At 38.7% G+C, this 26,989-nt stretch overlaps 1 protein-coding gene across 1 annotated transcript in view; it reads left to right on the forward strand.

The window, feature by feature from the left end:
- TRPM6 (transient receptor potential cation channel subfamily M member 6) overlaps positions 1 to 26,989 on the forward strand; it is a 192,901-nt gene that overhangs the window by 158,081 nt on the left and 7,831 nt on the right. Inside the window, exons 30-38 of the mRNA XM_027105679.1 lie at positions 3,086 to 3,209; positions 6,521 to 6,612; positions 7,937 to 7,995; positions 9,834 to 9,859; positions 12,801 to 12,851; positions 14,794 to 14,859; positions 17,072 to 17,355; positions 19,213 to 19,295; positions 20,052 to 20,257. Coding sequence (XP_026961480.1) covers positions 3,086 to 3,209; positions 6,521 to 6,612; positions 7,937 to 7,995; positions 9,834 to 9,859; positions 12,801 to 12,851; positions 14,794 to 14,859; positions 17,072 to 17,355; positions 19,213 to 19,295; positions 20,052 to 20,257 — 991 coding nt within the window. The remainder of the gene's footprint in view (positions 1 to 3,085; positions 3,210 to 6,520; positions 6,613 to 7,936; positions 7,996 to 9,833; positions 9,860 to 12,800; positions 12,852 to 14,793; positions 14,860 to 17,071; positions 17,356 to 19,212; positions 19,296 to 20,051; positions 20,258 to 26,989) is intronic.

The raw sequence follows: 26,989 nt of genomic DNA on the forward strand, positions 1-26,989 counted from the left end.
AGCCTGTGCTCTGCAACAAGAAACCACCACAGTGAGAAGCCTGTGCACTGCAACGAAGAGTAGCCCCCGCTTGCAACAGAGAAAGCCCGCGCACAGCAACAAAGACCCAACACAGGCAAAAATAAATAAATAAATAAATAAAATTGGGTTGTTTGTCTTGTTAGGTTGCAAGAGTTTTTTTTTTTTTAATTTTTATTTCTTATTCTAGATATAAGCCGGTTTTTGGATATATGTTTTGCAAATATTTCCTCTCAGTTGGTGGCTTGCCTTTTATTTTTCATAAATGTCCTTGAAAACATAGGACACTTTTATTTTGATGAAGTCCAATATTTGATTTTTTTCTTTCATGTCTATGCTTTTCATACCATATTTAAGAAATTTTGCCAAACCCAGGATCACTAAGAGTTTCTCTTACATTTTCTCCTAGGAATTTTATATTTAGGTCTATATTTAGGTTAAGTTCTGATTATTTGTTGGTGGTATATAGAAATATAATTTTTAAAATATTGATTTTGGGGCTTCCCTGGTGGCGCAGTGGTTGAGAGTCTGCCTGCCGAAGCAGGGTACACGGATTCATGCCCCAGTCCGGGAAGATCCCACATGCCACGGAGCGGCTGGGCCTGTGAGCCATGGACGTTGAGCCTGTGTGTCCAGAGCCTGTGCTCCGCAATGCGAGAGGCCACAACAGTGAGAGGCCCACATACCGAGGAAAAAAAAAAATTGATTTTGTATCCTACAACCTTGCTAAACTTACTTATTTGTTTGAGTAGGGGTTTTTTTTGTTACTTCTTTAGAATGTTCTATGTAAATGATCATGTTGTCTACAAATGAAAATACTATTACTTATTCCTTTCAAATCAGGATGTATTTTATTCCTTTTTCTTGCCCAGTTACATTGGCTAGTACCTCTAGTACAATACCGAATAGAAGTGGTGAAAGCAGGTAGCCTTTCCTTGTTTCTTCTCTTTAGGCGGAAAGTATTTAGTCTTTTAGCAGTAAGTATGATGTTAGCTATAGGGTTTTTATTTGGATGTCCTTTATCAGGTTGAAGAATTTGCCTTCTATTCTTACTTTTCTGAGAATTTTTATTATTAATAGATATGACATTTGTCAAATGCTTTTTCTGTGTCAACCTATATGGTCAGATGGTTTTTCATTTTTATTATGTTAATATGATGAATTATATTAATTAATTTTATAATGTTAGAAGTAATGTTTAGAATATTAAATCAGCCTTGCTGGGATGAACCACAACTGGGCATGATGTATTATGTTTTTTAGATGCTGTATTCATTTTGCTAACATCTTGATACAATTTTATTGCATCTTTTTTCTTGAGAAATATTTATCTTTAGACCTCTCTTCTTGTAATACCTTTGTCTGGTTTTGGTATCAGGGTGATGCTGGGCTTATTGACTGAGTTGGGAAGTGTTTCTTCTTCTTCATTTTTCTGGGTGAGTTTGTATAGATATTATTTACATCTTACTTATTTGGTAGAATCAACAGTGAAACCTTCTTGGTGGGAAAGTTTTAACTACAGATTCAGTTTCTGTAATAGATATAGGGCTATTCAGGTTATGTGATTCTTCTTGAGTGTGCTTTGTGTCTTTTGAGGAACCTGTCCATTTAAGGTTTTAAATTTATTGGCATAAAGTTTTTTATAATATTATCTTATTATCCTTTTATTGTCTGAGAGATCTGTAGTGACCTCCCTTCTCTCTTTTCTAATATTTTATATTTGTGTTTTCTCTTTTTGTTTTATGATTAGTCTGGCTACAGGTTTATCTGCCTTATTGATCTTTTCACAGAACCAGCTCTTGGTTCATTGATTTTTCTTTGAATTCTATTTCATTGATTTCTGCTCCTTATTATTTCCTTTGTTCTGTTTACTTTGGGTTTAATTAACTCCTTTTTTGTTTTTGTTTTCTTTGCTAGTTTGTTAAGGTAGAAGCCTTGGTCGTTGATTTGAGACTTTCTTCTTTTCTAGTATAGGCATTTAGTGCTATAAAATTCCTTCTAATCATTGTTCTAGCTATATCCTACAGATTCTGATATGTTGTTTTCATTTGCATTCAGTAAATCTTTTTGTTTATTGTTAGGAAGCCTTAGATCTGAGTTGACAATTCTGCAGGACTTCACTTTTCATGATCTTAATGCCCTGCTTCATTTTTCTGTTCTACATGTATTTTTCCGTATAATAACATGTGTGCATTTTTCAAAGCACCTCAACTCTTTTTAGAATGAGAAGCAGAAGCAAAAAGATAAATATTGAATCAATTATGTAACATCACCTTTTAGAGGAGAGACTTAGCTTTGATAAAGACTCTTCTTTCAGGGAAAATGCCACGAATTGCTGGGACCCCATAAAATATGAATTTAAATAGAATTATTTGGGAAATAGTTAAAATGGCCAGAGTTAAACTAGAAATTATAACTGAGCTCAAGTACTATAACTTGCATTTGTTTGTTGTCCTGTAGTTTGTCAATTTATCTCATTTCTTATCTGCCCCTGGGAAGAACATAAGGCAGCCATTATTATTGGCTATCTATTATTTTAAGGATGAAGGGAATGGAGCTCATAGACATTACAGATTTTCCCAGTTCATATAGCTTCTAAGTGACAGAGCTAGAATTCTAACAAGTTCTTTTGGATCCAACCCTTACATTTTTGTTGTTTTGCTCTCTACCAGTAGTTCTCAAACTGTGGTCTCCCATCAGCTTTAGCACCACCTGGAAACATACTAGACGTACAAATTCTCCCTCCCCCCGAAGACCTACTGAATCACAGATCCTGAGGGTGGGACCCAGTGATCTGTGGTTTAACACAGTCCTGGGTGATTCTGATGCACACTCAAGCTTAAGAACTGCTCCCCACCCTGGTTCTCAATCATGACTGCAGATAGAAAAGTCACATGGATGCTTGGGTCCTGCCAGCATGAGTGATGGAAGTTCAAAGCTTCAGGGTGATTTTAATGTGTAGCCAATGTTAACAACCACTCCTCTTCAACGTAATACCTCTATTAATGTGATACAAAACGTATTCAGATTAATGTCACTGTGTTCCAACGAGTGTTTTTCTCTCCAGGTCATAACAGTCAACACCTGCTCTCAAAGTGACCAACTGAACCCAGAGCCAGGAGAAAATAAGATCTCAGAAGAACAGAATTGCAGCAAGAACTGGATTCCGGTGTCCAAATTTAGTCAGATAAGTATGTAACAGTCTACACTCTTGAATCCCAAAAATTCTGGTAGTGTTTTCTCAGGGTATGATCTTTAGACCAGTGGCAGTCCCTGCTGTTCTTTCAAGTGGGAGATGAGAGAATGACCACACTCTCTTAGGAAAATAGCTCTTTTCTGCTTTTAGTTTTTATGAAGGGGATGCAATTTCCATTTGTTTAATGGAATAGTTTTCAGAATTTAGAAAAGAAAAATTAAAATTTAGATAGTCTCATATTCAGAGCTGTTGAATCTGGATCAGAGAGTATTCATTTAGTCTGATTTATGGGTGGGGTTGTCTAATTTTACAAATTCTTTAAAGTTCAAGTGACATTGATATGAGCCTTTACACAGAATTCAGTGGATTGAGTTGTAGTTGGTTATTTACTACTGCTTACATATAGTGTTTGTTCCATTGGCAAATATCCCTTAAGCTTAATCATAATGATGTTTGTAGAGGATAGAAGACAGATCAATGAGCTAGGAACGAAGACTGTGAGCTAGGCATAGAATGCGAAATAAGCCTGGATATATGAGGGCAGATTATGAATTGAGAGCAATGAACTGAACATTGAACTTCTTGCATTTGATAATAAGAGAACTTTACTCATTTTTAAACAGAGGGGACTATGTGATTAAGGAGTCATAAATATTTTAAATTATTTGAAATACTAAACTTAAGGTACAAATAGATATTATATTGAAATCTATGTTACTATGCTTCTTTAAAACTTTGTTTGCTCTATGGTCACTGGTTTTCAACCAAGGGGTGATTCCGCCTCCACAGCCAACAATGCCTGAAGACGTTGTAGGACATTTTTGGTTGTCACAACTGAAGGAGGGGCAGTTGCTCTTGGCATCATTTTTACATAAATTATTTATGTTTTTTAAAAATATATAAAAGATATGGTTGATATAATATTGTATTATTTTTAGGTGTACAGTGTAATGGTTTGATACATGTATGTGTTGAAAATGATTACCACAATAAGTTAACATCCATCACATAGTTACAATTATTTTTTCTTGTGATGAGAACTTTTAAGATCTATTGTCTCAGCAACTTTCAAATATACAATACAGTGTTGTTAACTACAGTCACCATGCTGTACATTACCTCCCAGGTATTATTTATTTTATAGCTGGAGTTTGTACCTTTTGACCATCTTCACTCATCTCTCTCATCCTCCCATCCCCCAAATTATTTAAGTTCTTTCCAAAAAATTTCAAACTGAGAAAGATGGGTGTGGCAGGAGGGTTCTGGCAAAGAATCTCATTTAAATCTGATGATCAGAAAGGAAGAGAAGGTTTAGGGAGTTAGGCTGACTCCAGGTGCCTGGCTTGAACCACATTCTGGGTTGAGAATTTTAGTTTTTAAAAACTTGTCTGAGTTAAGAATTAATTAAAAAAGAATTAAAAAAAATAAAATTTTGAGGGTGGGGAGGTGCCCTGTCAGGTAGATCTTTCTAAAGACAAAAAGTAAAGTTCTGAGGAAATCAACTATGAAAAGGAAAGAATTTTTTAAAAAAAGGAAAGCATAGTTTGTTTAATTTTAATACTGTGCTATCATTGAAATCATATTTATCATAATTTTATGATGTTACGAAAAATGTACATAAATTTTTTGATTTTTCTTTTCCAGTAGCTTTTTTGCATTTCCTGTATACTTTTTTTTTCAGCATAAAACAGTAGGAAAAAAAAATAAATGGTTATTTCCTACATTTAGACAGGAACTCTTTTTTTTTTCCACATTTTTATTGGAGTATAATTGCTTTACAATGTTGTGTTAGTTTCTGCTGTACAACAAAGTGAATCAGCTATATACCTATATCCCCATATCCCCTCCTTCTTTTTTTTTTTTTTTTTTAACGGTACGTGGGCCTCTCACTGTCGTGGCCTCTCCCGTTGTGGAGCACAGGCTCCGCAGCCATGGCTCACGGGCCCAGCTGCTCCACGGCATGTGGGATCTTCCTGGACCGGGGCACGAACCCGTGTCCCCTGCATCGGCAGGTGGACTTCCAACCACTGCGCCACCAGGGAAGCCCTCCCCTCCCTCTTGATCCTCTCTCTCACCCTCCCTATCCCACCCTTCTAGGTGGTCACAAAGTATCCAGTTGATCTGCCTGTGCTATTCAGCAGCTTCCCACTAGCCATCCATTTTACATTTGGTAGTGTACATATGTCAATGCTACTCTCTCACTTCATCCCAGCTTCCCCTTCCCCTGCTGTGTCCTCAAGTCTGTTCTCTACATCTGCATCTTTATTCCTGCCCTGCCACTAGGTTCATCAGTACCGTTTTTTTAGATTACATATATATGCGTTAGGGTCAGTTTCGTTCCTTTTTATGGCTGAGTAATATTCCACTGTATATATGTGCCACATCTTCTTTATCCATTCATCTTCTGATGGACATTTAGGTTGCTTCCATGTCCTTAGCCAGGGACTCTTAATAAGTATTATTCTCAGAATTAATCCAACCAAATATTTATTAAATTATTATTGGGCACCTGCTAATGTGCCAGTGACTCTGTAAGTACCAGATATAAAAAATAACAGTAATGATCCTTGTCAAGATTTTTTTAAGAAAAGGATTAAAAATTAAAACTATTGGCTGGCATTCTTTTTTTTTTTTTTGCGGTACGCGGGCCTCTCACTGTTGTGGCCTCTCCCGTTGTGGAGCACAGGCTCTGGACGCTCAGGCTCAGCGGCCATGGCTCACGGGCCCAGCCGCTCCGCGGCATGTGGGATCTTCCCGAACCGGGGCACGAACCCGTGTCCCCTGCATCGGCAGGCGGACTCTCAACCACTGTGCCACCAGGGAAGCCCATAGCATTCTTTTCTATCTTTCTTTTGTATTTGTTTTGTTTTCTTTTTTAAGTAGCCTATTGCAATGCCTGATGCAGTTGTTAAGGAAGAATTCCTAACAATTTGGACCTCAAATTTCATGTATTTTTAAATAAAGCATGGATGATAGGGTGCAAGGGAAGGTAAGTGTGCAAAAATTACTAAAGGTGTTTAATAGGAGGGCAGATTACGGATAACTTAATTCTTTGATAGAGAAGTATAAATTGTTATAAATGTAAAGGTAACTATTGAAGAATAGAAATAGGGTGTATAGCTTTCAGCCACTTGAGTAAAGCTCAAAAAGGACAAAGGAATCTTGGTACAACTTGCTAAAAAGAGAAAGAAAACCCTATATTCCAATTTAGATGAATGCACGGTGTTCAGATCTTTTATTTGGAACCGTGATTCAAGTGTAACATGTTTTCACGTATTCTCTATTTTTTGCCTTCTTTTTAACAAGGTCTAGAATCTTACATATATCAGAAAATGAAAAGTAGAGAAACTGAACGGCATTCTGTACACGTCAGTGATCATGTAAGGCAGTCTCAAGAGGTAAAAACATTTTATTTGATATTTTAAAAGCTCAGTTTCTCACCCTTTGTCCCCCCACTTTATTCTTTCCTTGTCGTTCGCCTTTATGCAGTTTATCCACCCAGTAATTTATCCTGGGTATTTTTATCATGAAATAGAAAGAATTTAGGAATTTTTGAAACTGTTTTCGCATATATAAAAGTTGCCATGTGGAAGAAAATAAGATATTTTCAATACACTTTTAAGAGGTAGAGCTAACATCAACATATAGACTCTACTGGGAGACAGATTTCAGCCTGATTTGAGAAGGAATTTTTAGCAGTTGGAGCTTTCCAAGGATGGAATGGTTTATTTCTCGAAGTAGTAAGTGCCTCACTTATTGTGGTTAATTAAACAGGCAAAGCAAACATCTTTGCAGATGTGTTGGAGGGGATTTGGACATTGCAGGAAAGGACTTTCAGTGTTTCTCTACCACTGATTTTGCAGTCTGTTTTTCTTAACCATTTGCAAATAAGTGCCTGTTTTATTGCCATCCACCATGAGGGAAGCGTGATCTAGTTAGACTAGCCCCCCAAATCTAATCTTGGTCTTGGTTTGAATATTACCTCTATGACCTTGGGAACTATATGAATGTATACTAACAACCTCAGATGTTCTTGTAGGAATGCAATCTGTGAAAGTAAAATATAAGACTACTTGAAGGTAATTGGAGGCAGGGACCTGTCTGCCCTGTCAAATCCTGGCTCTGTCACTTCCTAGGTTTCAAAGCTGTATACATCAATTAACCTGTGCGTTTCATTACCTGTATCTCTAAAATGGGGTTAATGCCATCCTTACGAGACGGATAGTGGATAACAAAAATAACACCAATGAAAATGCCTAGAGTAATGCTTGGAGTATAGAAATAGAATGAGATATATTCAAGGTAACATTCTAAATGATCATCAACTGAAACAATAATCTGATGATAGGATATAATAATGTAATGGTCAATGTTTCCTGTCAACTTTGACCTTCTTTTCTTCTTTCATGTCATTAACTGATGTTATATGTTCACTCTCATTTTTGTAAAAACCGTTATGTATTACATTTTCTCTTTGATGTCCCCATAAAAGTAATCCTTTCTGTTAAGGTCAGTCATCACACTGAGTTACTCATATATTGTGCTAACATTATGCATCTTTCTAGCTTGAGTCTTGCATGTTTAGTAACAGAAATATTGAGCCTAGAGGAAAGGAAAAAAAGAACTATACCCTCCAAGGAGTGTGTTCTGCAAATGTATTACTGGAAGCTTGGGGTGGGAGAGAGTTGGGTGAACATGTAATGACCTTTCCCTTCTGCCCAGGATCTAAGCAAAAACTCTTTGTGGAATTCAAGGAGCACCAAGGTCAATAGGAACTCTCAGTGAGTATTTCTAAATGTCTGCCTTTAAGCATCTTTGGCTTTTATTTTTTTTAACTGGATTGGGAAGAAAGGTTTAATTGGGTCAGAAAAGGAGAAAAAAAAAGTGTGTGTCCAATGACAGTATTTTTCTTGTGTTAGCAAGAATGAGAATTATTTATTCTCCTAGTTTTCCTGTTTCTGGCAACAAGATCTCACCTTAGTGCCTTTTAAGAATATAATGATACATGTACTACTGTAGCAAATTAACCGTTTGTCTTTTTTTTTAATTTAATTTAATTTTTGGCTGGTTTGGGTCTTCGTTGCTGCATGCGGGCTTTCTCTAGTCGCAGCGAGCAGGGGCTACTCTTCATTGTGGTGCATGGGCTTCTCATTGCGGTGGCTTCTCTTGTTGCGGAGCACGGGCTCTAGGCGCACGGGCTTCAGTAGTTGTGGCGCACTGGCTTAGTTGCTCCGTGGCCTGTGAGATCTTCCCAGACCTGGGCTCGAACCTGTGTCCCCTGCATTGGCAGGAGGATTCTTAACCACTGGACCACCAGGGAAGTCCCTAACCATTTGTCTTTTTAGTGTCAGAAAAACACACATGAAATAATGAGTATCATATATTTTCTGATAGATAAGAGTGAAATTTGCATTAAAAAGTAGGAATAAATTTGTCTTGACTGAAAATAAAAAGACTTAGAATGAAGACTAAATAATTTTTTTAGTTTTTTTTTTCAAAATTTTCCTTTTAGTTTATAAGATGGATCTTTTTGGTTTCTCCTTAACATCCTAAGTGTTTGTCAAAGCAGTAACAAGTTGAGAAGGATTGAGACAGAGAAAGGAAGACAGGGCTAGAGAGAGGAGATAGAGAACTCACCTTTTAATAGACTTGAGGTTCCTCCTAGACTTTTATTTATTCAGAGAAAATTTGAAAACCAACCAAGCAAAGATTATTCTGTTTGTAGTGTTTTATGGACTTTTCCAGTTACGTCATCAAATTAACCATTCTTAGAGTTAGGAGCAGAATTCAAAAGCATCTGTACTCTACAAAGGGCCCGTTGATGCCAGGCAGGTGGAATATGGCGGTCAGTTTGCAGTCAGCTCTGTTTGAGATGGCCTTTTCTCTGGAGCTCTCAAGGTCTCTCTGTGCAAGCCTGCCTCTAGCCTTAACGTGCACATGAGTTTCTTCTCCCAAAAGTTCTGTAGTTTGTGCTCATGCAGAGTAGTGGGTTATTGCAGCATGAAATTAAACAATAACTGTAATTGTACTTGCTTCCCCAAGGACCTTAAATACTGGACATATTCTTCGAATGTATTTATTCCGACTTGCCCATGGCCACTTGTGCACTTGAGCAGGGCATGTAACAATTTAAAGAGAGCTAATTTCAGCCTGTGAACATTTAGGGGCCATGTGGGCTAATGAAACTGATTTGTTGGCTTGTCCAGAGATATTCACAGACTCTTTTGTAGGCATCTGCTTTGCATAGTTCAGGAAGCCTTTAGTTTAATTGATCCAGAACAACACAAACACAGTTAAATCTTATATATGTTGTGTGATTACATAACTAATTAAAAACAAAAACCAACAACTGCTTTTCAGTTAGCTTAGGGCCTACTCAGTAAATTAATTACATGTATATCTGGTGCTCATTCTTCTATGAAAACAATTGTAGGGTTGTAAACTGTTTCTCTAAAGGTAGGGGTGAAATGTAACTGATACTCTTCCTTCAAAGTAATATATACACATGTATATACATATATACTTATAGATTGTATTATTACTGTTTCACACACTTTTCATTTCTTTGATCATTGAAAACTTTGAAGCATTATCTAAACAACTTTAATTTTTCAAACAGGTTGAGAATTTCAAATGGAGTTAACAGTAAGTTTTTTGTTTTTTTTTTTTTAATTTATTTTTGGCTACGTTGGGTCTTCGTTGCTGCACTCGGGCTTTCTCTAGTTGCGGCGAGCAGGGGCTACTATTCATGGCAGTGCATGGGCTTCTCATTGCGGTGGCTTCTCTTGTTGCGGAGCACAGGCTCTAGGCGCGTGGGCTCAGGAGCTGTGGCTCACGGGCTGTAGAGAGCAGGCTCAGTAGTTGTGGCGCACGGACCTAGCTGCTCTGCGGCATGTGGGATCCTCCCGGACCAGGGCTCGAACCCATGTCCCCTGCATTGGCAGGTGGATTCTTAACCACTGCACCACCAGGGAAGCCCAACAGTAAGTTTTTATATTTTTATTTTTTCATCTTATCAGTGGTGGGGTTTACTCTCCTGCTGTCTCAGACTTTTATAGTTCTTGAAATCCTGATTTTTGTTTACTATACAAAGTAGCAAGTTCGGTAGAAAAGTAGAAGGTTGAATGTCTGTCTCCAGATAAATCAGGATATCTTACCTGATCTTACCTGTTACCTGTTTTTGACTGTGATTTTCTAGTTTTCTCTGTGAGTGAGGGTATAGCCACTGAGCTCATTTAGACTGTTCAACAACTCTTATTGTCATCGTTTAACACATTGCTATTTAAGAACCATTCATAAGATTGTATGTGGATCTCCTTTCCTATATGTCTTCAGTAGGACTCCATGCCCCAAGTGGCTAAGTGGGACCAAGCCTACTTTGGTGAGACACCTCCCTGGTGAAGCCACTCTCATTAGCTACTTTCAAATTTCATCACAAACTGTACCTTTCCATCTTCCTGACCCCTCGATACAGACTGGGCACCTTCATCACTTATGTGAAACCTTCAGTGCCTTCCCATTACCTATAGGATGGGCTGCAAATCCCTTACTCTTTCTCAATGCTCTTGAGAGTCTGGCCCCAGTCCAAATTTCCAGGCTCATTAATGAGCCCTTTTATGCAATATTTCTTCCATGAAGAATGTGACCACCTACCTATTACCCTCTCCACGTGGTGTCCAGAAGGATTTTCAAATGTGGAACAAAATGTTCCACCTCCCTTCTCTGCCATCTCAGGAAATGACAACTTTATCCTTCCCGTTGCTGAGGCCAAAGTCTTGCAATCCTACTTGACTCCCATTTTCTCACATCCCCACAGCCAACCCATCAGTAAGTCTTTCAAAATATATTGAGAAGCTGATCACTTTGCTACCCCCACATATCACTTTTCACCTCTTCCCTGGATTACAGGATGGCCTCCAAACTGTTGCTCTATTTCCAGAGAGCAGCTGGAATAACACTTTTAAACTCAAAGTCATATTGAGTCACTCTTCTGTTCAAATGGTGTTCCAGCTCACTCTGTAAAAGCAAAGTCCAAACACCGTCTACGAGGCCCTGTTGATCTGCTCCCCCTCCTTCAACTCTGGCCACTCTCTCCTCCTTAACACAGCAAGTATGGTCCTGCCTCAGGATGTTTGCACTTGCCATTACTTCTGCCTGGAATACTCTTCATTTATCCTTATGACTCACCCCCTCTCTTCCTTCGGGTCTTTGCTTACATTTCACCCTATCAGAGAGGTCTTTCCTAACCAACCTATATAATATAGAAGAGTAATCTCCCTGTCTCCCACGATTCCTAACTCTCTCAATATATATGTAATATACTATAATACTATATATTTACTTATTTATTTCCTATTTCCCTTTCCTACAATGTAGGCTTTATCTGTTTTCATTACTGCTCTTTCTGTCGAGGATAGACTAATACCTGGCACGTAGTAGGTCAGTAAATATATGCTGAATGAATGTGAATAAGATCTCACAGCTCCTTAAGTGGTGAAGCCAGGATTGAAACTCAGTTTTGTCAGACTCAGATGCCCATACTCTATTTCACATTGTTTGTCTATGAAGATGCCCTAAGCCTCTATGTACACCTCTATTATATTACTTAGCAAACTGTATTGTGATTATAGTTTACATGTATTTCATATTTGTTTTTCACTAAGGTGGAGGAGCCACATCTTATTCACATCCCTCATGCCTAGCACGGCCCTTAGTGGGAGCTAAATACTTTTTTTTTTTTAATTATTGAATCGAACTTAGAAAGGCACAGTCTTTTTTGATGATCTTACCTTTTACCCAGCACCCCCAAAGGGAGGGAGTTTCTTCCCTTCCTTATCCAGCAACAAGAAGCCAGAGACATCTGTGAAATTGGGCTCCTTATGCCGCTTCCTCTACAAGGTATAAAGTAGTTCCCACCATGAGACTAAAGTTCTCGACTTTAATTTTGATTTTATGAAATGGCAGAACTGTTGCAAAGGATTTCTCTTGCGACTTGTAATTTAGGACTTGAGCAGGTAGAAGAGAACCAGTTAAACTTGCAAGAGGTGTTCCCAACACACAGTCCGTCTGTAACCAAACAAATCCCTTGCTCTCACATTCTCTGCCTCCTTCTTTGTTTCTCTTATATTCCTCTTAATGTGTTTTCATCATCTTGTTGTCATTTTAAGTCAGTGAAGTAGTGTGCTAGTAACTTGGTATTAATAATGTCTTTATGTGGGTACTGCATCTTGGTAGGGAGCTCAGAGAATTGTGCTTCTGGGATGTCATGCAACGTGATGGGCAGCCGAGTGCCTTCTGCAGCACAGAGGTGTAATTGGTTCAAAGGAAATACATCTTTGAGGCTAATATTACCGGTCTTTCTTCAATTCCCTATATAAATATGTTTGGAGACATTGCATTGATGATTGGAAGCTGTCAGGATACCATGCACAATAATGTGGTTAAAAAATATTAGGCAATCTTTTTAGAAAACCGAGAAGCCATTGTGATTAACCCGTTCAATAATAACTTTGCAGGCAATATATTCATAAACATGTATTTACCTCCAGCCAAGTAATTAAGATGCCAATCTTCTCTGTAATTTCAGGAATCTCAACCTCCTTAAAAAGCCCTCAAGAATCTCACCATCATTATTCAGGTAGGATGCCTGTGTACATAGACATGTCAATGGAGCTAAATGTCTGTGATTCTGCATTTGGAAACAGAAACACTGGTGAATTTGTGGTGTTGAAATGGCTCCAACTTGAAAAGTTGTTGTTTACTCTGATGAGAGAACATTCAGATTTCTTAACTTGGGAAAACAAGTTTTTAGGATTTAAGAGAATTTGGATTTAAAAAAAAATGTGTGTATTGGTAAGTTCCAAATTGTAAGGAGGAAAGACGACCTTGAGATCTGAAAATTCCTTACGAGGTCAAAAGCCAGAGATCTTTGTATTTTGGGCTGGGGAGGAGACAGGCCTGAGACTAGTCCTCTGAGGAAGGGTTTGGCACCCTCACTGGGCCCTCAGTGAGGGTAACCACTGAATGAATGCCAACCCCACAGGGTAAATTCAACAAAGACACCTTAAGGGATGTTATTAAACAAGATGTCAAGGGTCTTGACTCTCTTAAGCAACATCACTTCACAGTGATTCAGTTGTCTTTCTTTCAAAGTGGGAATAATTGTACTTGCCCTTCCTGAGGAAAAATCTGCCAAAGGGCTAGTTGAGAATAAAGAGGGAAACACTTTGAAATGCAAAGCAGTATAACAACCAACTGGACTCGTGCCATTGGGTGGTCTTTCGGGCATCGTTGCTCTCAGTATTGGATTAGATAACACATGGGCAAGCTTTTTATATAATCTGAAGCTCAGTACAAGAGTACAAGTGTATTGGTGTGATAATTTTCGTTATTATTATATCAAGGTCATGTGCTCAGGGTCCAGTAATAGGCTACCGTATCCTGAATTCTCCTCTGTAGTGAATAGTGTTTCTGTGGATTTCAGACTCCACATTCCAGGCTCTTGTAACTGGGTCTTTCAGCTCAGCAGTAATCCGTTATTTTGACTCCAGCTGTCAGCTGAAGAAAGCATCTGGTGAGGAACACTGTAACTCACATCGACTCTGATTTGTTAAGATACAGCTCTTAACAGGAAAATGCAGATCACTTGCTTCTAATTAAAACTGGTCTTCAGCTCTCTCTGGGAAAAGAAGATGAACTCTGCAAAATCAACAGTAGATGTCCCCACAGTCCGCTGTGCGTTAGATTTGATCTGGAAAAGAAAAACCAGAAAGACCACAGATTAAAATGCTCTTTAAAAGCAAGTTCCACATCTGAATGGATTAGTAGGGTATTTGGTATTCAGGAGAGTGGAGGTAATAGCGCTACCTCAGAACATATTATATAATCTCATATAATCATTATTCCTAAGACTGGGATATCCTTCCTGTTTAAGGCATAGTTTATTTTAAATACTGTATTATAGATAATATATTTTTTTAAATTTATTTATTTTTGGTTGTGTTGGGTCTTCGTTTCTGTGTGAGGACTTTCTCTAGTTGTGGCGCGCGGATCTCTCACTGTCGCGGCCTCTCCTGTTGCGGAGCACAGGCTCCAGACGCGCAGGATCAGTAGTTGTGGCTCACGGGCCTAGTTGCTCCGCAGCATGTGGGATCTTCCCAGACCAGGGCTCGAACCCATGTCCCCTACATTGGCAGGCAGATTCTCAACCACTGCGCCACCAGGGAAGCCCCAAGATTTTTTTTTTTTTTTTTTTTAATGTGGACTATTTTTAAAGTCTTTATTGAATTTGTTACAATATTGCTTCTGTTTTCTGTTTGGGTTTTTTGGCCCTGAGGCATGTGGGATCTTAGTTCCCAGACCAGGGATTGAACCTGAACCCCCTGCATTGGAAGGCGAAGTCTTAACCACTGGACTTCCAGGGAAGTCCCTGTAGAGAATATTTTTGATAAAAGAAAAAATAAAGGGTCTTTGAAATAAAATATTTTAGCATAATATGAGTATATTGATGTGGGGAAGACTTTCTGTAAATTCAGCCCACTGATGCATACTTAAACTAGTAAATCTGCTTTTGTTTGCAGCCATTGAAAGGAACAATTTAATGAGGCTTTCTCAGACCATACCATTTACACCAATTCAACTGTTTGGTGAGTGCCATTTCTACCTTCTTGAGGTTGTGCCAGGGCGAAGGCATAACATCTGAGTGAATCATAGGAGAAACCATTTTGCATAATTTTAGCTGCAAATTTTCTTTTGCCCATGGTTGCAGTTTAGTTATATTAATTTCCTAAAATGGAAAGTCTTGTTAACTGCCCGGCTGGTATCTAGAGTCAAGATCTGATATACTATGGGGATGGGACCTATAATGAGCAGCAGTTGGGGGAAAAGCAATAATATTGCACCTGGCATTCACTGATTTAAGACTGGAAGTAAGTAGAAAAGAAAAGAACCAACCAACCATGCGTAATAAATACAGAAGAAAGCATTAAACGTCAATACAGTAGAAGCTAATAGACATCTAAAGAGAAATGCTTTGTATATTGCTTTTTATTTGTTTGTTTTGTTTGTTTTGTTTGATGTAAACTAATTGCTCTTAACTCAGAGAGCAAATGTAATTTTTAAAGGCTGGAATAGTAAGGAAAAACAAGCTCATAATAGCCAAGGCTACCGGCGTTTCTCTGTCCTGCCAATTGACAAAGTAACAAGGGTCGCCACACTGTCCCAGATCTTGCTTCTCCTCAAACGCTTCACATGGGGACAGATGAGGTGGCTTCTGATCATCGATGCAAATGCCTTCTCCTTCCACTTGGCTCCATAGCTGGTTTTACAACTCGGTAGCTCTGTTTCAGATCCTCTAGGTAATTAGAACTCTAAAGTGGCATTTATCTGGGCACCAGGAATACATATTTCAAAACATGTTACTAAGCATTACCTAGACGTATTCTTTGGTAAGCAATTAAATGCAAGAGTGAGCGAATAGATTCTTTCCTTGGTAAACCAGTACAGTGTTTATAAGAAAAGCCATTTGAAGCTGAGGTGTAAGGAGAAAATTAAATACGGGCTGGACAGAAGTTGTATAGAATATGTCACTTCTGTTAGGAAGCATTGTACAATATATTAGGTGGAGTCTAGGTTGAATAAGAATGGCTCCCTGTTCAACAGCCTAAAAGTGGAAGCTGTAGAGCAGTTAAAGAACATTTGTGTGTAAAATCTTTGAAGTGGGATTGGGTTTGTCTCCGAGGGTCTACTTCACATTAGCCAGGTTAACATATCTAATCTTTACAACAGCCCGATGAAGAGAATGTTATTTTCACTTCCATTTTACTGATGAGGAAAGTGAAGCTTTAAGTAACTTGTCCAAAGGCACAAAGGAAGGAGGGAAAGGCTCTGGGGTGTGACTTTGGTTCTAACTTTAACTGGGTTAAAACATGCGTTCTCAGTGGGGTAATATCACCCCCAAGAGAGCAAAAACATCTTTTTATTTTTATGTGTAAAGCACACACACACACAGAGTTCATAAACATAAACAGTATATCTTTGGTATTACAATGTCAGGGAAGGGGCAATTAGGAAAAAAAGTCTAAATTTAAGCTCCTAAGGGGGATGACAGGGTTAAACTATCTCTTTAAAAGTATGCTAACACATATATATGGAATCTAAACAAAAAAAAAAAGAAAGAAAAAAAAAGAAAATGGTCAGAAGAACCTAGGGGCAAGACAGGAATAAAGATGCAGACCTACTAGAGAATGGACTTGAGGATACGGGGAGGGGGAAGGGTAAGCTGGGACAAAGTGAGCGAGTGGCATGGACATATATACACTACCAAATGTAAGATAGATAGCTAGTGGGAAGCAGACGCATAGCACAGGGAGATCAGCTTGGTGCTTTGTGACCACCTAGAGGGGTGGGATACGGAGGTTGGGAGGGAGGGAGACGCAAGAGGGAAGAGATATGGGGATATATGTATATGTATAACTGATTCACTTTGTTATAAAGCAGAAACTGACACACCATTGTAAAGCAATTATACTCTAATAAAGATGTTTTAAAAAAAAGTACTTTCCTTTAACAAAAGAAGCATAGCCTTGCTACTCTGATTTTATTTTTGTCTAGTTATAATTTATAATAAGAACAACTTAATATTTATGTGACATCTGATGCTTTGTTCATTCTCCCCCTCCCTCTTTACTGGACTATAACATGGCCAGATGTCTGTACTTGCCTCTGAACAGGTGAAATTCCCATTCCCCACTGATCCTTTGAGAAACTGAACTGATTCTGAGTTGATATTTAGGACGCCGTTCATGTCACAGACATGGATCTCATTGAACCCCTCCCCTGCACTTCTGTTTGCCACAGGAGAAGAAGTAACTGTCTACAGGCTGGAGGAGAGTTCCCCTTTGAATCTGGATAAAAGCATGTCTTCTTGGTCCCAGCGAGGGAGATCTGCAATGATCCAGGTGTTGTCCCAAGAGGAGATGGATGGTGGCCTCCGCAAAGCCATGAAAGTCATTAGTACCTGGTCTGAGGATGACGTCCTCAAGCCGGGGCACGTTTTCATTGTGAAGTCCTTTCTTCCTGAGGTTGTGCAGGCATGGCGCAAAATCTTCCAGGAAAGTACTGTGCTTCATCTTTGCCTCAGGGTAAGTCAGAGACCCAGAGCCCAGATGGACAGGTGGTCGAAGGAGATCTGGCTCTATCCTGGTCAAAGGCCATTATCTTTTTTTTTTTTTTGGTGAATACTTCCTTTATGTATAATATTCATATATCACAGATCATTGATTAGGAAATGTCAAATACCATTGATATGATTAGGGTAGACATACACACATATTGATGTATATACACACATATATATGTATATGTTTATATACATATGTATGTATATATTCACACACATTCATCTATAAAGCCAACATTTTACCTAATGTGAAAACAGAGGCACACCCATCAAGGTCAGAACAAAGCGAGAATGCCCACCATCTCCACCACTATTCAACACATTACTGGAGGTATTAACCAACTTAATTAGACAAGAGAAAACAAAAGTATAAAAACTGGAACAGAAAAAGAATGAAAACTAACTCTGTTTGCAGATGATATGATAGTAATGCTAGAAAACCTGAAGAACTAGTGATAAAAACAACTCAAGCAATAAAAGAAATCAGGAAGGTGGCAAGGTTAATACAATTAACACACCAAAATTAATAACTTTCATATAAGCAAATAATAACTAGTAGAAGATATTTTGGAAAAGAAAACCCTGTTTACAATAGCAAGAAATTGAAAATGCTTAGAAATAAGTGGAATGTGAAATATTTAAAATCTATATGAGGAAAAATCACTCCTGAAAGATATAAACCTAAATTTGTACAAAGAGAAAAATAATCCTTAATCTTGATTAGGATGTTCCAACATCATCAAAATATAAGTTCTCTTAAAGTTAATTTATAAATTTAATATTATCCCAATAAAGATTAGGAGATACAAACTACTATATATAAAATAGATAAACAAAGTCCTACTGTATAGCACAGGGAATTATATTCAATATCCTATAATAAGCCATAAAGGAAAAGAATATTAAAAAGAATATATATATGTGTATAATTGAATCTCTTTGCTATACACCTGAAACTAACACAATGTTGTAAATCAACTATACTTCAATTTTAAAAAATCCCAATAAACTCTTTTTTTTTTTTTTCTGGAGCTAGACACCTACTTAGAAAGAAAGGGAAAAAATAAAATATACGTACATGTATCTACTTACTCTCGCAAAAGGAAACATAGGAAGGTTAAACCAGAAAGCAGTGAAATAGATTGCCTAAAGGGGTGTGGAGGTGGAAGGCAGGAGGGAAGAGGAGATTAAGATGGAAAAAATAGGGGAAAGAGGACAATTCTCTGAGTATGCCTTTTTAATTTTTTTAATATCTTTATTGGAGTATAATTGCTTTACAATGTTGTGTTAGTTTCTGCTGTACAACAAAGTGAATCAGCTGTACATATACATATATCCCCCTATCTCCTCCCTCTTGAGCCTCCCTCCCACCCTCCCTATCCCACCCCTCTAGGTCATAACAAAACATCGAGCTGATCTCCCTGTACTATGTGGCTGCTTCCCACTAGCTATCTATTTTATATTTGGTAGTGTCTATATGTCCATGCCACTCTCTCTCACTTCGTCCCAGCTTCCCCTTCCCCCACTTTGTCCGTAGGTCTGTTCTCTACATCTGCCTCTTTATTCCTGCCCTGCCACTAGGTTCATCAGTACTGTTGTTTTAGATGAAGGCCATTATCTTCAACCCAAAGGATAGCCTATTCCTTTTTGGAAGTGGTGGTATATTGTTATTTTTGGCTTTCGCTTTTGGAGTGGGTAGTGGTGGAAGCTGAATAAGGCTGAAAATCATACTTGGGAGGCCTCTAGTAATTCTGTGATCATTAATTAGTAGGCATCTGATAGCAAACCAATATTTTTATCTATGTTCCCTATTTTGCAGGAAATTCAACAACAAAGAGCTGCTCAAAAACTGATCTATACCTTCAACCAAGTGAAACCACAAACCATTCCCTACACTCCAAGGTGAGGAAATATTGGCACCCTGGCCCTTCATCTTATGTAGGAATTTCTGTCAATTTCTTCTCACCTGTTAGTCACGAGAAATACCAGACCCACGGGGAAGTTCCCCATGACCTTAACTTTGGTTTCTTCCTTACATAGTTCTCGGAGACAGTAAAAAGAGAATTAGACACCCTAGGTATGTTTTGGCTTAAATTGCTGAATTTATGTGAGTAGAAAAGAGAAGATCAAGCAGAGGCCGTGACTAACCTCTCAATTACGAAAGCAGGCAGATCCCGGGTGTAGTTACTAATGTCCAGAAACATTATGGTAGAAAAACACTTCTATTTTAAGCATAGTTTCTTCTGTTATCTTACAGAAATTAGGAACCTTAAAGGAGTGAACTCTTGTTACTTTCACTTGAGTGTTTCCATACACTTGTATTCATTTAGCGAGACAGATCATAGTGTGGTGCTGAGGACTTACAGTAAAGTTTTACTGTCTCATTTACAAGGAACTTCATAGAGCAAGACAAGAAAAGTTGAATCCAGTACTGTTTATAAAAGAGTTCCTCAGAAAGAAGGGAGGTGGGTAAACGTGGGGGAAAACTCCCAATCTTTGCATTCCATTCTTTCAGTAGAAAGGCAAAGGCATGTGCATTGAGGCTGCTGGGACTAGAGTTAGGTCATCTCCCCTGGTGCTCTCTGTTCAGTAATATAAGTCCCACCTTTGCTGCCTTTGGGGGAATCAATGGCCTCTTCCCACCCTCCCTCGCCATAGGTTCCTGGAAGTGTTCTTAATCTACTGCCATTCAGCCAAGCAGTGGTTGACCATTGAGAAGTACATGACTGGGGAGTTCCGGAAGTACAACAACAACAACGGTGATGAAATTGCCCCCAGCAACACCTTGGAGGAGCTGATGTTGGCTTTCTCTCACTGGACCTATGAGTATACTCGGGGAGAGCTGCTGGTTTTAGATCTGCAAGGTGATTGATAGCTGAGGATTTGATACAACAAGCATGAGGCAAAGTAGTTCAGGAAACAGTGACCAGGGATTGCTTTCTCAATGTCATTGTCACCTACATTTTTTTTTTTTTTGCGGTACGCGGGCCTCTCACTGTTGGGGCCCCTCCCGTTGCGGAGCGTAGGCTCCGGACGCGCTGGCTCAGCGGCCATGGCTCATGGGCCCAGCCGCTCTGCGGCATGTAGGATCCTCCCGGACCGGGGCACGAACCCGCATCCCCTGCATCGGCAGGCGGACTCTCAACCAGTGCGCCACCAGGGAAGCCCCTGTCACCTACATTTGACCCCAGCTCTTTCTTTACTCAAAGCCATAGTTAAGGCCTTTCAGTGGAGACATTCCTTGGCAGTATGTACCTTTTTTTTTTTCTTTTAAACAGGAGATGGTATCTGTTTTCTGAATTTATTTATTGTTTGTGGAACTGTTCTAAGTGGGAGGAACCAGAGAGGTGTCCCGAGAGATCATGCAAGAACCAGGATGGGTAATGTATGGAGTTGCTCCATCTAGCTTTGAAGGGAGGTGGCACCATTTATTTCAGAGACGTTGTACAGTGATGATCATGGGCACCTACTATGCTGTTTCTCACCTATAGATCAAGAGAAAAATATAGGCAGATGATTAGCTGCCCAGAATTTAAAGTCATCTAAAATGTTAAACGGGCAATGAGTTTTATACCCAATTTTCCAGTTTTATGGCCTTTCTTTGAACTTATGTTCACAATAACACTTAGGCATGCATTTATACACACAGGAAAGTTTAAATTCTGGTCATTTCTCATGATTCTGAGCTCAGTATTTTAGCAGTTTATAGTTTAGCTTGTTCTCTTTGCTGTGTACCTTGATATAAGAGTTCACAAAAGTATAAACTCAGTCTGTGAAAGGCAACTTAGTGTGCTCTTATTTAATGGAAGCCTTTGATCAATGCATCTTTCTACTCTCAACACCTCACCTGTGACTTATAATCCTGCAGTAGGAAACAGAGTATCTCTAGCAGGTTTTCCTTGCAGGGACAGAACGAAATATGTATTAAGGTCAAAGTTTAGTCCCTGGGCTCACTGACTGGGGCTTTGGTTTTAAATAAGGGATTTAGCCCAGGCACTTTCATAGAAGTTATCTCATTTAATCCAAGAAGCAGCACCTTGAGGTAGATATTATGGGGACTTTAGGCCCAGAAAGTTTAAATAACTTGCCCAAGGTTGCACAGCAGCTTAAGCAGAAGCCAAGATGCAGACTTAAGCTGGTTTGACCATCCATGTTCTTTCCTTTTCACTGTTCTGTCTTTTATTTCTCTTTAAGTTTCATAGCCACAGGACATTACCATGTTCTGGTTCATTTAAAATGATAGGGCCTTTTCCTTGTCCTCTCTGACTTTCCCATCTCTCCACACCTGGAATTCTGTGCTGAAAGCCAGGCTTGGAGGATGGAGACAGTCGAGATGAACAGGCAATCCTGGGACATCGTGAGCAATGTACACTAAGACTGCAAACCCATTTTGATTGAAACTTCTGTCACATGCTCAAGGATGTGTGTGTGTGTATATATATATATATATATATATATACACTTTTCAAACTACACATAAGTCCTTCTGTCCTTTCAGATCTATGCTGTTCACAAGGTGTGAATTATATTTCTAACCCTCAAACACAATATTTTAGGAAGCAATATAAACAAAGTTAAAACAGTCAAGATGATTCAGCTTTTAAACCAGCAAGTACAGTATGATCCATGTAAACCCAGCACACTGATGCCCAAGGCTGCTTTTGTAGCTCATGCTGGGGAAAGGTTGATTGTTTTCATCTATACTTGAGTGTCTGTGCTTTGAGTTTTGGGTAGAGATGTTTAAAAAGTAAAAAACAAACAAAAAAACAAAGAAAAACTTCAAGGAAGTAATGATGACTCTTCAGTGTGTTTTTGTTTAATGATGTTTATATTTGGGGATTTTTATGTCTCTTAGTAAATCCAAAGTGACCTTAAACAGAACAAACACTGCATTAATAGTCTTGGGGGAAAAAAAGGAATTAACTTTATTTTTTTACTGGGCAATTATGTGAATTGCAGAAATAGACCACTCCAAATAAACGATGTGAAAACATTGACCTTCAAAGGAGGGAAGAGTGGACATCATAGAATGAACATGAAGAAATTGAGATACTTATCTGAGAGTTTTGCTGATTGGTTAGCCCTGAATTTATGGAAGAACGAGAATCCTATAATAGTAATTACAAGCAGTTATATTACTACTGCTACTAGCTAACATTTACTAAATAGTTACTTTGTGTCAGTCACTCCGTTAAAGGCTTATGTGCATTAATATGTTTAATCCAAGCCAGGTTGGAAAGGAAAAATGGGAGAATATAATGTATTCTTAAAATATCATAATAGTTTTCAGTTCAGTTATGTTTTACATTTAATTGATTAGTATTTTTAGTCTTTGGAGTGATGATGTGCATTGTCTGGGTGGCAGGGAGTGGAGACTGAAAGACAATTAGCTGCAGTTAGGAGAGGCCCTGTCGTCAGGGTCCTGGGGGCTGACTCCTGGCTCCACCGTGAATTAGCTGCATGACCAGGGGGCAACCACCTTGAGTCCTTGAGTCATTTGTAATAATAATGGTAAATAATGTTAGGCACTTAACTCAGAGGGCTGTTAAGGGGCTGAAATTAAGCAAGTTCCTGACACAGTGAATGTTAGTTATTGTTGTTAGTATTAGTCTCTGTGTGGCTTGTTAAAATGGAAGTTAATCTTCAGTTGTGGGTAGTCTCCTCTTAGCTGTGTCGTCCTGGTGATACTTGAGGGAGATCCCAGCTTTGGCCTCTGTAGAGTGAAGCCCTGATCAGCTTGCTGTGCTTCCTGTTGCTTTGAGGGAAAGAAGGAATGAGAAGCACTCCGGCAGTTTATTATTTCAGTTTCTTCTTTTCTTCTCTTTACTTTCTTCCAAGGGAGTGCCAATCATTAACCCAGGAGCTACCACATCAGGCCACGAAGCTGAACTCTAGGGAGAGGCTTGACTAATTTCTGATCACATGTAATTATACTGTAGTCTTCCAGTCTCCTTCCATTTAAAAATCTTACATGTGAGAGCCTGAATCGTCATCATTATATGTGAAATCCAATATTTAGTTTCCAGCAATAGGAATGAAAAACAATTGTATTTCAAATTACAGTGGTCTGTGGCATGTTTTTTTTTTTAAGCTCACTTTTTTTTTTTTCAAATAACTTTTGGAGATATTAATTTTTTATTCAACAAAGCAGTTTCCAGGATAAATCAGCATTAGCATCAGCATCTGCTGCTACAAGGAAGGTGACTTCTTTCCATTGATGTAGAAGTTCACTGATGCATCCCAAGGTGATTGGAATCAGAACGTAGGTCTCTGAGTTTCTCATAAGGGCGTGCTATGTATTGCCTGTACATGGGCATTTACTCTGTTAATGCCAGTAAAGAGAGAGCACTGGAATTTTTAGATCTTAAAGTGTCTTATTGTCTTTCATGTTTTCCAAATATCTACGTACGTGGGTAGGATGGGCACCTATGTTAAAGTTTGCCAATTGGGTGACTCCTGTGTAGCCGGAGAGGCTGGGGTGGTAGTAGTTGGTGTGGTGGTGCAGCATGATTGGTTCTCTGAACCGCTTTCTTTTTTTAACTCATTGGAATGCCCCTTCTGCCATTCAAGGGTCCCAAAAGATATTTTTAGTAGTTAAGCTTTGCGCTGTCAGATTGGGTTTAGGGATATAAAGGTTTGTAGAAACTCTTTACCCTCGGTCTTATAGGAAGTTCTATTCATTAGGAAATAGTACTTTAGGAAAGTGAGATAATCAGAACATGATTTTACCAGTGGTAAGAAAATAGAATTTTACTTCACAAGAGCTCTTGATAGAATAAAGACAATAAAAATAGCAGTTGACATGTTTCAGCTTCTTCTGGATCAGACCTTTTGCTAAGCAGTTTGTATATGCTAGTTCATGTAATCCTCTCAGTAACCGTATAGGATAAGACCCGTGATTATCCACACTTTCAGGTGATACAGTTGAGACTCAGAGAGATTAAAGAAGGTGTCCAGATCACACAACTAGGGAGTGATGGGGCTGTGAGTGGGACCCAGATCCTTTGACTTCTGCCTATTTAACAGGCTACAAGACTGAAAGTAAATGGGAGCTGATGTGATTTTGATAGACTTTTTTTTCCCCTATAAAGACAATTTTTTCCCCTATAAAAATTGTGATTCCACAATTCTTTAGGTATTGTGCGTATTTCAGCTTAAATTTACAGTTTACTCAGACGTCAGCATAAAGCTTTCATCACTGCTGGGAATTGTAGGCATAAAGTCATGTCTGAGCTTAAATGTGTGGAGGATTTGTAGCTTTTAGTCTCTCTATTGGTGGTACATGGGCTGTCTGTTTGTTGTTTATTTACTACATAGTTAAACATAGTTGTTCTGTTTATTTGCTACATGTTTGCTGTAGAGTTAGGGTCTTGTTAGGCTGTTCCTTTTTATATCTGTAATGAGAAAAGCATAAAGAGCCCAGCCTATTCATATGACTTTTTCTTTAAAAAGCAAAGCACATTTTGCATACTGCCCCTTGAGCCTGTGTTTCAGACTTATTTTTCCTTTCCCTATTCAAAATCAGTGTACAAAGAGATTCTAAGCCAAGGGTTCTGAAAGGGGCTCTGGGTAGAATTCAGAAGATCTGTGTACTTTGATGAAAAAACAAATTAAAATTATACCTAGGGGCTTCCCTGGTGGCTCAGTGGTTAGGAATCCGCCTGCCAATGCAGGGGACACAGGTTTGAGCCCAGGTCCGGGAAGATCCCACATGCCGCGGAGAAACTAAGCCCGTGAGCCACAACTACTGAGCCCACGTGCCACAACTACTGCAGCCCGCGTGCCTAGAGCCTGTGCTCTGCAACAAAGAGAAGCCACCGCAGTGAGAAGCCCGCACACCGCAACAAAGAGTAGCCCCCACTCGCCGGAACTAGAGAAAGCCTGTGCACAGCAACGAAGACCCAATGCAGCCAATAAATAAATACATTTATTAAAAAAAAATTACACCTTTATTTCATTAACCTATAGCTGAAATTCATCATTTCCTTCAGTTATAACGGAGACGACAGATCACAGTGGCATTAGCAGTACCCGTGACTGTTTGCAATAGCAATTACAGGTATTAACATAGCACATTGCAGTGTTGGCAGATATGTCAAAATACTAGTTGTATTTATTCCTTGTTGGATGTTATCGTGTTATTAGACTTGTGCTTGATCCTGTTATTTAACATACTAATAAAGAAGCACGTGTATGGCAGTACAATTTAAAAAATATTTTGATCACTGTGTTTCAGTATCATTGATTTCCTTTGTAATCTTATGTATTCAAACTATACATTTAAAAACATTATTCTGAGAAGGGGGTACCTTAGCTTCATCAGACTGCCAAAAGGGTCATGACCCAAAAAAGGTTTAAAACCCCCTACTTAAGTTATTTTCCTAAGGAAGTCAGTTTCTCAGGGGAATGGTCTATAAACTATAAGGATTACCTTTTCTTGTGAAAGGTTTAACATATGGTAAAACATACAGAACATAGTAAAAATCTTTCTTTTTTAAAGTAGTGGTTAGAAAATGTGTTGGGGTTTTTTTTAACAAATAGAAATACACAATAATGTTATACATTTTATTTGATTTTTAAATAAATTTCCCACAAGGTTGGTCTCTTCCAAGGCAAGAGGACCAGTGCTGACTAGAGGATGATCTCAGACATTGTCGGCTTATGCCCACATGGTGCATTCACCTGTCTGACTGGCTCACCTGTGAAATGCTGCCTTTGGAAGTCAGCCTCACCACCATTCGCATTTTATAACAGATTCACTTTGGTGTTGATCCCTGTCTTGATAAATGTTAGTTTTATATGACACGTTACCCTTTTATGCATTGGTGCCGTTTTTTAAGAAGTAAAATTTATTGAAGGATCACATACATTCAGGAAATTACACACAGCATGAGCGTACATCTTAAAGAATTTCCACAACTGAACATGTGTGTGTAACCAGCACCCAGATCAAGCATATGGGGTGTTTGTATTCTTCTGTTTATAAACGCTATATACATACATACATATATATATATGTGTGTGTATATATATATATATATATATATATGGCATTTGATATGTGTCTTTGATGGAGTGGAGGTGGTACCTGCAGAACCACACAGCACCTTGCACCTTTCTGAGCACTGATGGACTCCATCTAAGGAGACCTCGGGCTAGGGGGAAGGACACAAGCTTTGGCTTAGCTTCAATCCTGTTATGACCTCTTGTGGTCTGTGCAACCTCTGGCAAGTTGATTAATCTCTTTGAACATCAGTGTACTCATTGGTAAAATGAGGCTGTGAGGATGCTAATACTTTTCTTTCACGATTGCCAAGAATTAGAAAAAATAAAATTAGAAGAAATAAAATTAGAATGTCTAGTATGTACAAGTGGTAAATGAATGATGGATGCTATTATCAGGAAGTGTGAACACATCACAAAAACACTTTTTTGTAGCCTAGTGGTTTATTGCAGCATAATAGAGGGGGTTGTGGGAGACGGCATCAACTAAAGTTTTCAAACTTGCCTGGACAATTTAGTAGAGTTAATTCACATAATGTTGAGTTTACTACAGGGTGGGTGTCTAGTTAGTAGTAGAGTTAATTCACATGATG

This window comes from Aethalodelphis obliquidens, unplaced genomic scaffold (assembly GCF_003676395.1).
Source record: "Aethalodelphis obliquidens isolate GAN/ISIS:26980383/991018 unplaced genomic scaffold, ASM367639v1 scaffold7, whole genome shotgun sequence".
NCBI lineage: Eukaryota > Metazoa > Chordata > Mammalia > Artiodactyla > Delphinidae > Aethalodelphis > Aethalodelphis obliquidens.